This window comes from Hyaena hyaena, unplaced genomic scaffold, assembly GCF_003009895.1.
Source record: "Hyaena hyaena isolate Hyena2069 unplaced genomic scaffold, ASM300989v1 scaffold_110, whole genome shotgun sequence".
In the NCBI taxonomy this organism is placed as follows: Eukaryota; Metazoa; Chordata; class Mammalia; order Carnivora; family Hyaenidae; genus Hyaena; species Hyaena hyaena.
Genome location: NW_024080742.1, coordinates 2540457 through 2554628, shown reverse-complemented (window position 1 = coordinate 2554628; position 14172 = coordinate 2540457). Strand labels below are relative to the sequence as shown.

The following is a 14172-nucleotide window of genomic DNA, read 5'->3' as shown; positions in this document are numbered from 1 at the left end:
TATATGCCTTTGCATCAAAATGGTTAAAACTAAAAAGCTCAAAAGGTTAGCCATCAATCACCTAGGAATTTTGTTAACTAGAAAATTATTCTCTTTGTTATCTAGAATGTTATTCTCTGTTATAGACAACCAAGATATGGGGAACTTAAATTTAGAACTAATCATGAATGTGATAAATCCATTCTTTTTCTCTGCTACAGTGATCCAGAATGCAAGAGAAGTCTTTAAGATGCAATCAAATTAAAAGACACTGGCAGCATCTTTAAATTAGGAGAATAGTAACAACGGAGACAGCTGGGGCCTCAGCCGGTGGAGCATCTGACTCGTGATGTCTGTTCACGTCATGATCTCCCAGTTTGCGAGTTCGAGACTGGCAGTGAGCTCTGTGGTGACAGCGCAGAGCCTGCTTGGGATTCTCTCTCCCCCCCTCTACCCCCCTCCTGCATGTGTGCATGCGCTCTCTCTAAAATCAATAAATGAATAAACATTTTTTAAAAAAGAATAACAACTAGGATTTACATATAAGATGTTCTCACCCAAAGCTGCTGTTGAATTAGTACTTACCCACTCTGGCAGGGGGTTTTAGACCGCTCCATAAAAGCTGGCGTCACACCACACAGGTCTAAGGTTGACAACGTGGCTAGTCGTGGCCAGTTTTTGCCATACCATGTAATCGTCACGGATGAATCGTTTATGGAAAGGTCAATGTGCTCCATGATGTATTCTTTTCCATTTTTTTCTTTCAATATTATTACCCAACCTAAACCAGATACCCTGGAGAAAGAAAAGCTAACAATGTTGGCCTCGTTGCAAATAATAATAATAATAATAATAATAATAATAATACATAAAAATAAAAAAAATGCTAACATCAATTTCACATATCGTCTCTAAAGTATCTAGTTCCTGAAAAGCCAAAGTTCTCAGAAAGTGCCTGATGTAAATTTTTGTTTCATCAATTTCATCAATGGTCCTCTCTTGAGACTTTTTCTCCTCACCTAACAAACATTCATTGAACGTCTACTATGTTCTCAGAACTGGCGATACACACAAGAGACAAAGTTCTTCCCAGAAGGGAGGATGCTTTGGACTCTCTTGCTTTACTGTTGCAGGTGACTAGGTGATTTCTGCTTTTCATACAAACATCAGACCGTTGATATGAAACAGGAAGACACTATATACCTTACGGATGCATGGAAACACAGGAAGATACCAAAGACAGTCCCCTTGCAGTATAATGTGAATGTAGGTCCTTAAATGCCCATACTCTGAGCTCAGACCATCTCCGTTTATGAAGCGACACACGTGCAGATGTTAACAGCCCCCTGGAGCACCCGGTGCACCCATGGCTCGACAGGAAGCTGGGTACCTGAGGGCCTCCTTGGTCTTCACCGGCAGGCCCGTGTAAGGGTTCACAGGCTTGAGAACCTGCGCAAGCGCTGCCCTCACACGCGCTCTTTGCTTCGTGATATATTCTTTCTTCCAATAGCCGGCTTCTTTATCCTTAGCCGGCGGCACGTTCACAGATCCTGTGGTCTCCTCTGCTGAATTAACTCTCCAATTAGACCTTTTAGGTGAAAAGGCCGCTGAATAGATTCTGATCCAAAGGAAACTGAGGGAGAGGAGGAACATTAACTAAAAGACAGTCATATGCCTGCAGGAGTGACACGTTAGAGATGCACAATCATTTGTAAACAGTCCAATTCCATGCACAAATCAAACTGAGCCGTGACAGTCGTTCACGTGTTAGAATTCCAGGTCAACCCCCTCCCCCCCCAGAAACCCGTACAGGAGGGAAAAGCCTGTCGCCCATGGTCAAGTTAAACCCACGGTCAAGTTAAAATGAGTGATCTCATGTTATCTGACATTATCCAAACCGCTGCCTTCCTACAGCAATCACTGAATAAAGAGTTACATAAAAATAACAAGAAATATAAAACGTGACTCCTATTGCGTTATTTTAAATATGAACACTTTTTAAAAGATCGGAAAGGAAATATGTATACATACACACACAAAGAAATGCCAACAGCAACGGAACTGTATGATCCTTTTGTTTTCTATGTTTTAATTTTTCCACAATGAACATGTAATGCTTGCACAAAGAGAAGAAAATGAAAAATTCACGGCATAATGAATGCAAAACATGAGGGAAAAGCAGTTAATATTTTTTGTGCAGCGTTAAGCATTACTGGAGCACTTTGTAAACGCGGACTACTTTGGTCGTCAACACGCACGAAGCAGCTACTATTATTGTCCCCACTCAACAGATAATGTCGGGAGGCCCCGATGCAAAGTGCCCCGGGCCAGGCCAGTCTGTACGGAGGGGCTGGAGACCCAGGACAGCGCCCACGCAGCCTCAACCCGCGCTCACACGCTCACGGCCCGTGCCGCCCAGCCTCCTCAGTAACAGAGAAATGACCTCGAGGAAACCAAATAATTTATCCAAATTTGAGAGCCGATCAGCCACAAGGCTGACTTCAAATTCAGGGCGGACCCAGGCCGGTGTCCCTGCTGCTCATCAGACCAGGACAGGAAGTCACAGGAGCAGTGGCAGTTAGTCAGCAGGGGCCAAAGTGAGCCTACGGCGCCCCTCCTGACGCTCTCCTTCAGAGAAAGAAAGAAACTTCTCTTAGGGGAAGCTGAGGCAGGGGCTACAATCAAATTCCTACTATAAAAGGTGAGCTTTACCTAAGTAAGTGTAATTACTTGCTAAATGTCTCCACATTTCTATTTAGTGCCATGCGGGATGCAATGGCAGCTGGGAGAAGGCCAGGCCCCTGCAGAGGGGGCCCGGAGGGGAAGCCGGGGCATCCCGGGGGCCCCGAAGCGCTCGGCTCACCGAGGACTCCCCACGGCAGCAAGGCACACTTCTCAGACATGCGACCTGTGGACAGGTCTCCTTGATCCAAGACAGACACGGACTTTCCACCAAACTCACTTTCTAGCAAACTCATAATCAGACCTCTATGGACATCACTCTCTAGTATGCATTTTCAAAGCATTTCTCCCCCCACAAAATCATTTCACACCAAGTTTTCTGCCTTAAGGTATTTATTTTCTCAGTTCAGAAATTTCTGGGCTTTCTACATGAGCTGAGTTGCAAACTGGAGATTATTTGAGTGCATCTAGGTAAATAAAGCCTGAGACTCTTCTGCCAAAAATCCCTTGAGTAGACACTTTTTAAAACTCCCTGACAGAAAAGCTTGTTCATAGTTTCCTCAAAATTTATTTTATTCATCATTTTACTCCACATAAGTGTTCCCAAATTTCTCACATCAGCACCACAGGAACTGCAGCTGACTATTCCGGTCCGTGTGCCTGCGCTCCCGAACTACAAGACACACACTGTCTGCGGGGACACAGAGCATGAGCCCCACACACCTTCAGTTACAACCACACCTGACACCTGTACAAAGAGCCACTGAAGTCACCATAGGGACGTCCAGAAAGCACGTCCTGCAGAATTAAATACTGTGCAGACTGTTGCGCGTGTTTATTTATAAAACACAAATGTCAGGTCTAAGATGCTTTTTACAAGTACTCAAAACCCAGACACATTCATTTCTTGATTACCCAATGCCCCATCCTGTTAAAAAAAAAAAAACTAAGGTGGATTTGAGGACAAGAGCATATTTAGCTATTCTGACTACCAGTCAGGCACAGAACAACTTCAATCAGACAAGTTGTTGACAAAATGGGGCCAATTTAACGCTCTGATAAAGTGTTTTGTAGAGTGCTGGAAAATAAAAACTCCACGTGATGATCCCGATCCAGCCTGACCGAGCGGCCCCCTTACCCCCATGCAGGCGAAGCCTAGAGCTCAGGCTGAGGGACACAATACACGCACGGAGGAGGCAGCACCCCGCCCATGTAAGGGGGGTATCGGGGCGACCCCTCCCCTCCAAACAGGTCTCGCCATAAGTCCTCTGTTGTCACTGGCTACAGCAGGCAGCCCCGCCCTCTCCAGAAGTAACGCTTAGAAAGTACCATCAACTGTTTGCAAACACTTGTTTACCAGTTCAATCGTCAACAGGCCCTTTTTGAAGTCTCACTGTAAAATCACACTAGGACTCTTAAAAATAAAATTCGATGTATGCCATTAAGATATTTCCTTTAAAAAGAAAATAAACATGAAGATAATTTCATCAGAAGCCCGGATTTTTAAAGGACAACTCCCAAGAAAGTGGGACAGGCATGTAATCAATAATAAAAGTATGCAAAGAATATTACTAGAGGTGTGGCCCAAATCCCCTGGAATGCCCAGGGCCTGTATAGTCTGGGCCTACGAAGTTCAGTGGGGAGAGGGGATATCTAGAGATACTGATCAATTTATAATCTATCATCTTATCCAACTAATCAAAGTTCTATCCTTAAATAAAGTGAGAACCCTGCAAAAAGCTACAGTTTGGGATACTGGATCTCTTTCATGAAAAATACCTTACTGCACTTTGCTTTGGTGAAATGTCTTCACCTCTTATAAGCAGTCATTAAGAAAGAGACACAAAAATCACTCTACATCCATTCTAGAACTACTGTCAGGAACATGTTTATTTCCCTTGAACCTGCTAGTGTGGGTACACACACACGCACGCGCGCACACACACACGCACACACACAGAGAGAGAGAGGGAGAGAGAGAGAGAGAGAGAGAGAGAGATTCTTCCATAAAGGAGGCAACAGCTATACCAATAGCAAGTTTGATCATTTTCAGTTCATGCAAAGATATTCTTCTTTAGACCATATAAACGCAAATCTCTGAAAATGCCGTTTGGCCACTTAAAGTATTAGACATGTTCCATCTATGTTTAAACACACTTTTGAAATTATTTTAAATTTTAAAAAACAGTTTAAAAAGTCTTACTAGTCTTCATGACTCCCATCAACATGCCATCAAAGATGATAGAGAGATTTGGTTTTCCCCTTACTTGTCATTGGCCAGATGATAAAAACGCCTGTTCACGCATCCCGTACACAGCAGGGTCACGGCGTCCAAGTAGGAAAAGATCTTCAGCAAGACTTCTGAAGGCATACTAAGGGGGGGCGGGGGGGGAAGAGATCAGAGAGGTAGACGGCACCCAGAAAACAACTGGCTGTTCATCCCCAGATACAAGGTGACCAGCACCGGTCCCGCACAAGAGGCAAACCGCACCCTTATCTTCCCGTTTTCCCAAATGCAACGTTCCGGCTACCACAGTCCTCATGACATACACGCATCAGAGACCCCAGGGTACAGGAACCTAACTTCCCTGGCACATCAGTCATATTCACACACTGGGAATCCACCCGCAGGACTTCCCTACCTCGCTCCCGAAAGTATGCACATCCTTTGGTGAGATAAAAGGAGACTAGAGAAAAAGAATGCGTTCTTAGCTACTAATAAGAAAGAACACAGATTCCTCCTCCTCAAAGAAGAGACTGGACTAGGAAATATCAGCTTCCTTCCTGCCTGGCCCTCAGCTCCCGCACACACCCTCTTCCTTCACGTCCTGGTGCTTGGGGCCTTTCTCCAGGGCTTTACAGAGACACCAAGCCCTGTAAGATTTTCTCAAGTCTCTCGCCCTCTTTTCTCATTTATTGCCCAAATAAATGACACTGAGGTGCATTCTCAATACCCCATTATCCACATTTCTATGATCTCACACTTTTACAAGTGTGATCAGAGCCCGAAAGTGTCTAGAAAGCCTTACCAACACTATGAAGTCAGGCCTGGGCATGGATGGGCCTTAGGCAGGAAGAAACCACAACCCAAAGGAGCCCGAGGAGGCTGCTGGGGGGGGTGGGGGGGTGGGGGTGGGGGCTCAGGGTAAAGAACTGAGGCAGTGAAACCCTCTGGACAACTTAAAACGGCTGCCCATACTCTGCCCTTGTCATTTTCACTATCTTAGAATTTTAAACGGTGATGAAAATCAGGTTATCAAACGCTCCACAGGGAAATAATCAGTCCTAAGATTCTGGTGCTTCTGCGAGTGGTGGGAGTGGGTCCTCGGAGGGAAGATGACGAACACAAGACACAAGTGGCCTGTGTCACTAGTCAGAGCTACCCCCACGCAGAAGCTTCAGAGATACTGAACCCGAGACTCCCTGAGAGTTAAAGCAAGCAGTTTTGCTTGGGGATTAATTAAATCCCTCCTCCCCCCCCCCATGAAATTCCATCTCTTCAGCGTCAGTAAATTAGACACTTTTAGTGACAAAAGGGCACGAAAGCTGGAGATGGCAGAGCTGCACGTAAACACATTTTGTGACCATCTGGGTTACCCACTGCTCGTGGTTTTCACATTCTGATTCAGTGATTTCACAAAAATTCATGGTTATTATTTCTTAAATAATTATAGTTCAAAGAATGTAGATTTGGGCTTAAAGAAAACATTTCAGAAAAGTAGCCAGCAAATCTTATCCAGGAAAAATTATTTAACTGGACTAAAATCCTATCCGCCCTCCTACCCGGCAGACTAACTTAATGAAGGGGTGCTCTCCCTGTACTTCCAGAAGGCTGAAAACCTCTGCTTTACAGTTAGCACAGTTGAGATCAAAGACGTTCTAAATTATTGTTCATAAGGTTTCCTCAAAGCCGGTACAGTCACCGTCCAGGCCCGTACTGGGTCACTTTCTGTTGGATTCTAATTATTTCACACTGTAGCGGGCACGGGGCGGGGGGCGGGGGCGGGGGGGAGCAGGGAGGAAGGTGTGAGGCAGGACAATCAAAGCAGCACAAAGCGTCAGAGCACAGTTATCTGGAACTGAGAAGGTCCTCAAATATTTGACGGATGCATGAACCGAACGAATATTTGTTCTGTTTCCATATCAGACTATTGTATGACAGACTGTGTTCTCAGAGTACAGGCTTTAAAGCTTAAATTGCTGTCCTTAATTAACTTTCTTTTTTGGTTTTCATTTCTTTTTAAAAACACACTAAAAGTATGCATCCTGTTAGCTGAGTTATAACATACTACTAAAAGTTCAAAACTCGGGGGCACCCGGGGGGCTCAGCTGGGTGAGCAACCAACTCTCGGTTTCAGCTCAGGTCATGACCTCGCGGTTTATGAGTTCGGGCCCCACATCAGGCTCTGAGCTGACAGTGCAGAGCCTGCTTGGGAGTCTCTCTCTCTCTGCCCTTCCCCTGTGCTTGCTCTCTCCCACTCTCTAATTCCCTCTCCCCCTCTCTCTCTCCCTCTCTCTCTCTCTCAAAATAAATAAATAAACATAAAATAAAATAAAAGCCCTTGAAACCAGGCAACTTAGGTCTGCACGTGAATTTGGCGATACGCACACTAGGTGAGCCCTACCTCCTCCACTGCCAACGTGTACGGGCTCCACACAGTCTTAGCACGGAGTCGGTGGCCTGTGTCAGCTCAGCGCACGTCCACGGGCACCTCAGCATCAATGTCAAACAGTTCAAAACAAAGACCGCACGTATCTCCTTGAGGGGTCCGCGGGCGGAACCTTGCCAGGCTGGCTTCCCAAAGCACTGTGGGCTAAAAACCCCACAGACCCCGGGGCTTTTAGAAGAACACGCTTTAATCCTCCTTCCCCTCCCCTTCCAAGGGTCTTTATCAACTAGCAAGTGAATAATTTTGAAGAACGTTTTTTGAAAAAGGCAAATTTACTTGTCACTTTTGGAAGTTTGCTTCATAAACCCAGTCTAATAATGACACTGGTGACAGGCTGATGACTCACGGCAAACGCTCCACGTTGTACTTCCTTCCTCCGCAATTCTATTCTCAGCGCAGAACAGCAGCTCGGTGTTCAGGGCACCGGAACGCTGCGAAGCCCGCCCCGAGGGCCCCCGGAGGAGCGGCCGGGCCGCACTCACCTGTCCAGAGCCGCCGAGCGGTGAGGCGCGGCCGAGCCCCCGAGCTGCCCGCGGCCGGCGCACTGCTTCAGGCCGCCACATCTGCGGGAAAGCACGGAGAAGTCGGGTTCTAGTGAGAGGTGGCGGGCGCGGTCCCCTCTGCAAACCTGTAAGGGTTCATAAACTTCCGACACAACCTCCCTGCACAACCACATCTCTGGGCAGGAAGGGAGGGAGGGAGGCAGGGGGGGGGTCCTGAGTAAGTAGGCCTCAAAACTGGACTGACTCTGGGGCGTTTTAAACTTAAGATTCAGTACTTGCTCTTACAGGCCGTCAGCCTATCAAAGAGGGGCTGTGATAAATGCGATAAAACTATTTCTTACTGAATGTGATTAAAGGATAAAAATAAAATGTATCGGGGCGCCTGGGTGGCTTAGTTGGTTAAGCGTCTGATTTTCGCTCAGGTCATGATCTCGCGGTTCGTGGGTTCGAGCCCCACGTCGGGCTCTGTGCTGACTGCCAGCTCAGAGCCTGGAGCCTGTTTCAGTCTGTAACTCCCTCTCTCTCTGACCCTCCCCTGCTCACGCTGTCTCTCTCTCTCTCCTAGAAATAAATAAAAAAATATTTAAAAAATAAATAAATAAAATGTATCAACAGGTTACGACAGCATCAAGAGGTTGAAAAACACTTGAGATTTATGAACCACAAGTGCCCACACGTCTACAACTTGGCAGGTCTTTGAGGGGTGCTTCCTGGCCCCAACCCTCCCAAAGGTGACCACAGCCGCGGAAACGCCACAGACTCATCCATATAACTCTTTCCACATTTTAAATATCTCACGTCCAATTGCATATATTTTAACTGGACATCTCTCTATTTTAGTGGTATAAAAAAATAGTAAATAATTGATAGCTTTTAAGATTCAATGAAATAAGGTATATTTTACACAGTTGTTTTCAGAAGTTACTAAAATAAATTTTTGTTAAAGTCAGCCCTCCAGGGGCGTCTGGGTGGCTCAGTCCATCGAGCACCCGACTTCAGCTCAGGTCATGATTTCACGGTTTGTGAGTTTGAGCTTCGCGTCAGGCTCTGTGCTGACAGCTCAGAGCCTGGAGCCTCCTTCGGAATATGTGTCTCCCTCTCTCTCTGCCCCTCCCCCATCCAAAAGAAATAAACATTAAACATTTTAATTTAAAAAATCAGCCCTCAAAACCAGCACTACTCAACAACAGCCTGGTAGGGATCTGAAACGCCCAGAAAGGCATGGAGCCCACAGCCCTGTTTCCAGGCAGCAGCCCACAGACGGAGCTACGGGTGGATCGGCTATTTCTCGTGGAGAGGTTTGGAAGCTGCTTCTTTACCCCCTGCCCCCACACACACGTCAATTATTGGCCCACCTCCCACCCAGCATGTGACTAAAATCTAACGGATACGTTCCATATGCTCAGCTCACTAATGTCACTGCTCTCAGTGTGCACTTTGTTCGCCAGGAGTTTAACACCCCCGTTTTTCTACTGAGCTGATTCCACAGATACACGTGGATTAACAATCAAAAAGGATACGGGCAATAACTGGGGGCAGAACAGGGGTCACAAGACGTTGGAAGGGAGGCCGATGATCTCTCTGGAAGTGGCAGAACCAATGTTCCATGGAAGGACGGGAACAGAGGAGGGTTCTAGGCCCCAAGCTGCGCCTGCTCCAGGAGGCACAGGGAGCGGATCGCCCACAGCCCAGCACGGCCAGAGCGGCACTGTGGGCGGGGCGCGCCCACACCTGCACATCCGCAAGCCCCCAACCCCGCCCCGCATGCTTCCCAGCTGCCGGGAGCTCTTCTCTCTCCCTTTATAGGTTTCCTCTCCAGAAACAGCACAGCGGCCGCAGGCGGTAAGCCCTCGGTAAACACCAGCCAGCACCTGCATGCCGGCCCCCGGCCTAGGGGACGTGGAAGGCCGCGAACCTTTCCAGATCCTGGAGGGGAACACATGCCTCGAGGTGAACAATGCTGGCTACCCTCGCCTCTCCATTCCAGCTTCAGCAAAAAGATAAGCCTTCTGTCTTATCTCATTCTAGCCCGTGAGTTCTCGGGAACGCAAACAAGTCAGGCGGACCAGTGGTATCGGCGCTGTCCCCTGCACAGCAGGAGAGGCAGGGAGGGGAGAGGGCAGAAGACGTCCTCATCTGGAGAGCTCTGCAGCGCCCTCCCCCTTGTACCAGGGCGACGCCTGTGCAGTACATGTCGGTACTTCTGTTGACAGTACTATTGAAGCAAAGGTTTCCACAACAGAGAAGCTTCAACTCCACTGATCCGGCGCTCACACGGTAATAAGACGTGAAATACAATTTCCTAATGGTATTAGTTTCCTAGGGCTACCGTAACAAACTACCTCCAACCAGGTGGCTTCAAACAACAGACATTTATTGTTTTTAAAGTCCGAGAGGCCGAAACTCCAAAATCAAGGTGTGGGGAGGCCATGCTCTGTCCAAAGTCTGTAGGAAGAACCTTCCTTGCCTCTTCCAGCTTCTGTGGCTGCTGACAATCCTGGGTGTCGTTTAGCTGGTGGCAACTAAGACGACTAACTCTGACCTCTCCCCGTCCTTACCCAGCCACCTCCCAGTGTGTATGTATCTCATAAGGGCGTCAGTCACATGTGCCTCAGGATTCACCCTAACCCACTCTGTTCTCATCTTAAAACTAATTCCATCTGTAAAGACCCTATTTCCAAATAAAATCAGATCCTGAGGTTCTGGGTGGACATGAATTTCGAGGGCACCGTTCAACCTAAAACACAACTTTTAAACATCTACATTTTAAAATGATTTTTAAAAGCACTCCTTATTTTAAGTGGTTAACTTCTCGTAAGTCTGTATCAACCTGTATTACATGCTCAAAGATCAAGTATCTTTAGTGGACAGAAGTTTCTAACTCATAAGCTTTAAGTAAAAGGAATTTCTATTACTCCACCATCAAATAGTACAATCTTCCTGCGTTTTCCAGCCAGTGCCCCTCAGACCCCTGCCAATATGAACAGCCACATTGAGAAGTCTGAGGGTCTACTTACACACGCCATGTGAAGACTGAGAAATGCTTCTTTAACGTCAATGAATACTGCTGGGGCCACTCAAATATAAATTTGTTTAAAAGCATTAGTAAACTGATAACAGCTTTGTGCCATACATATTTCTTCAATCAAAAAACGTCAAAAAAATAAAATAAAATCTATTACCCCTAAGTCCTTTCCAAGGGAATCGAAGGAAAGTAAATTAATATGCTGTATTGATCCATTTCAATCTAGCAAACTGGCAAAGACCAAATAATAAGAACATCTCATTCAGTGCTGGGAGCATAAATTGGTGCAAACAGTAGAGAAAGCCGAATCTGGTAGCATTCATTGAGATCTTTAAAAGGCACATGTATTTTTTTAAGCCAGGAATTTCACTTGTATCAATACATCCCAAAGCAAGTAAATGAGCCCCAAAATGCTACTCAACCAAGGCCATCTCAAGAGTTGTCTGCACTGAAAAAATTCCAGAAATGGTACCAGGACTGGTTACATAGCATGGCCTCCATACAGTTAACAATGTTCAGACAATTAAAATGGACAGTTTCAACACAGGTGAAAGTGCCTGAGGTAGAAATAAGCTCCTGGTGCCTTCCAGACGTCCACACAGTCTGTTCCCTCCGCCCCTTCCAGTACTCATACATGTCACACACATGTCACCATCTCCCTGAGAACTTCTTTGGTCATGCTGTCTAAAACCCCAATGCCGGGGTGTCTGGGTGGCTTGGTCAGTTGAGCGTCTGGACTCTTGATTTGGACTCAGGTCAGGATCCCAGGGTCGTGGGATCGAGCCCTACATCAGGTCCACACTGAGCCTAGAGTCTGTTTGAGATTCTCTCCCTCTCTCTCCCCACCACCCCCCCCACCAGTCTCTCTCTCTCTCAAATAAATAAGTAACTCCAATGCATACTACACACACACACACACACACACACACACACACACACACACGTACACTTTAGGCCCCCTCCTTATTTTCTTCCCTGGGCACATATCACCACCCAGCACTACACACTTTCCTTATCCACTCTGCTCACTATCACTGGAATTCTAAGCTCCATATCGGCAGGTCTTTAGCATGAGTTTTGTTCACTTCAGTGCTCACAAAATGCCTGGCATACAGAAGGTTATCTACCTGCTAAATTATAACATATCAATTGAAAAAATCAGGTTATATTAGGATACACCACATAATCGTATTTTTGTATTTCTCTCCTAAGAGAATAGAAAACACACACAAGGTAAAAAAGGTCTGAAAGTAAAGACAAAATGGTATTAACCAGTAATAAATCTGATTCACAGGATAACAAGGCTTTGAGGTGGTGGCGTTTTTTTTTTTCTTGCTTATCAATTTATTGAGAGAAAGAGATCATGAGTCGGGGAGAGAGGGCGAAGGGCAGAGAGAGAAGGAGAGAGAGAGTCCCAAGCAGGCTCCAGGTTGTGAGTGCAGAGCTGGACACAGGGCTCAATGCAGGGCTCGATCCCATGACCCTGGGATCATAACCTGAGCTGCTATCATGAGTCAGAAGTGTAAGAGACTGAGCCACTAGGTGGTGGTGGTTTTTAAATGGGGGCTAGAGAATTGAAGGGATAGAACTCTGTGTATTTTCTAATATTAATATATTAAACATGCAGTAAATTGTGGGATTTTTAAATTCAAAAAAATGTGGGTTGTTTTGATGTTCAAAACTGAGAATCCCATACGAAGGAGGTTTGGAATCACAGCACAACCTTTTAGGCAGGAGCAGTGGTTCTCAAAGGCGTTCATCCCGTCCTGGAGTACCAGCTGCCCCGAACTCTGGGGGACACAGCCTCTCACAAGTTCTCTGAAGTCTCTTATTTGATCTTGAAAATTAATGCAAATGCTGCATTCTACTGGATAACGTATCTGTGTGGTCTAATTATACAAACACATTATAGTATTTACCAGGTAAATTACTTAACATTTTCCTCCAAAGCCACTGCATTCATTTTACAGTGTCTTTACCCAGCCACATGCGTCCCCACCCACTGGCAGCTGAGAAGTACAGCCTATCTGCTGCTGTATGGCTTTTCCATAAGTAAGACAGACCCCATGAGTCCCTATTTCACAAATCAAAAGACCATGGCTCTAACAAGGCAATCGCGGGGACTCATACAAGGTCCCAAGCTCGAGCCCCAGACGCCCTCATCCCCGGACTGTCCCTCCAGAGCTCATCCTACGGTATTACATTCTACATCTGATCAGTACGGATTTTAGTATTAGTGAAAGTACATCTCCATTTCTCCATAAAATAAACCAACTGCACATTTTCAAGGGTCACACAATTAACAAATCACTAAGTTCCATGCATGTCCTCAGGTAGATCTATAGGTCTACAAAATTAAGTGCACACTTAGTGTACATAATTAGTAAGATGACATTTAGTTTAAAAAGGTTTTCAAGTAATACACTTGAAAAAGTTACCCTCCAAAAAAAGGAAGAAAATTAACCTCCAAGCCTGATTTTTGATATTTGATAAACCAAGGGGGGTAAAAAAAGATCAAATAGAAATTAAACCAACCTGATATGCTTTCTGCTACATTTCTTACAGTTTATGACAATTACAAATGTTCAACTTTTGTGTTAAAAAGGAAACCACAGAGGGGCACCTGGATGGCTCAGTCGATTAAGTGTGGGACTCTTGATTTTAGCTCGGGTCATGATCTTGTGGTTTCGTAAGATGGAGCCCATCAGGCTCCACGCTGACAGTGCAGAGCCTGCTTGGGGTTCTCTATCTCCCTCTCTGGCCCTCCCTGCCTCAAAAATAAATAAACATTAAAAAAAAAAAATAACTTTTTAAAAAGGGAACCACTGATTTCTTACAAAATCTAATTTTCCTGCATTGGTATAATAAAAGTAAACACCTACTTTAGACCATCCACAATCGTTCTGAGCTGATTTTTCTTTTCTATAAAGAATGTGTGCCTCCCCAAACCACAGGTTGACAGGTAGGCTCCCATGCCAGGCACTCTAATTACATCATTTCACCAGGAAGGTCACTCAACTTACAAAGTAATAGAAGATTCATCACATAAAAATGACTCTGCTTCCCACTAACAGAGCTGTATATATAAAGACTAAATTTCGTAATAGTGGCAAATTGATTTAAAGTTCAAGCTTCCTACTTAAACGCCAGTTTTCTTCTCCTGCATAATAGAAGTTTTGAAGGCACCATTTTACTTGTCACAAGGCTTGTGGTACATCTAGCATCGCAGCTATTCTCAAGAGCCAACGAATTACCATAATACTAAGATTCAGAGCACCACTTCTGAAAGCAAGGTAAGTTGGTAACGGACCCT

General features: G+C 45.6%; 1 protein-coding gene across 4 annotated transcripts in view; it reads right to left on the bottom strand.

Annotated features, from left to right (window-relative positions):
• The window catches only part of FBXO15 (F-box protein 15), a 48461-nt gene that overhangs the window by 32780 nt on the left and 1509 nt on the right, over window positions 1–14172 (bottom strand). Inside the window, exons 2-5 of one of the 4 annotated variants that reach the window (XM_039236407.1) lie at window positions 7814–7894; window positions 4929–5033; window positions 1370–1612; window positions 565–774 (exon numbers count right to left, since the gene is read on the bottom strand). In XM_039236407.1, the coding sequence (XP_039092338.1) occupies window positions 565–774; window positions 1370–1612; window positions 4929–5032 (557 nt within the window). In that variant the 5' untranslated portion in view covers window position 5033; window positions 7814–7894. The other 3 variants (XM_039236410.1, XM_039236409.1, XM_039236408.1) reach the window with 3 other exon arrangements.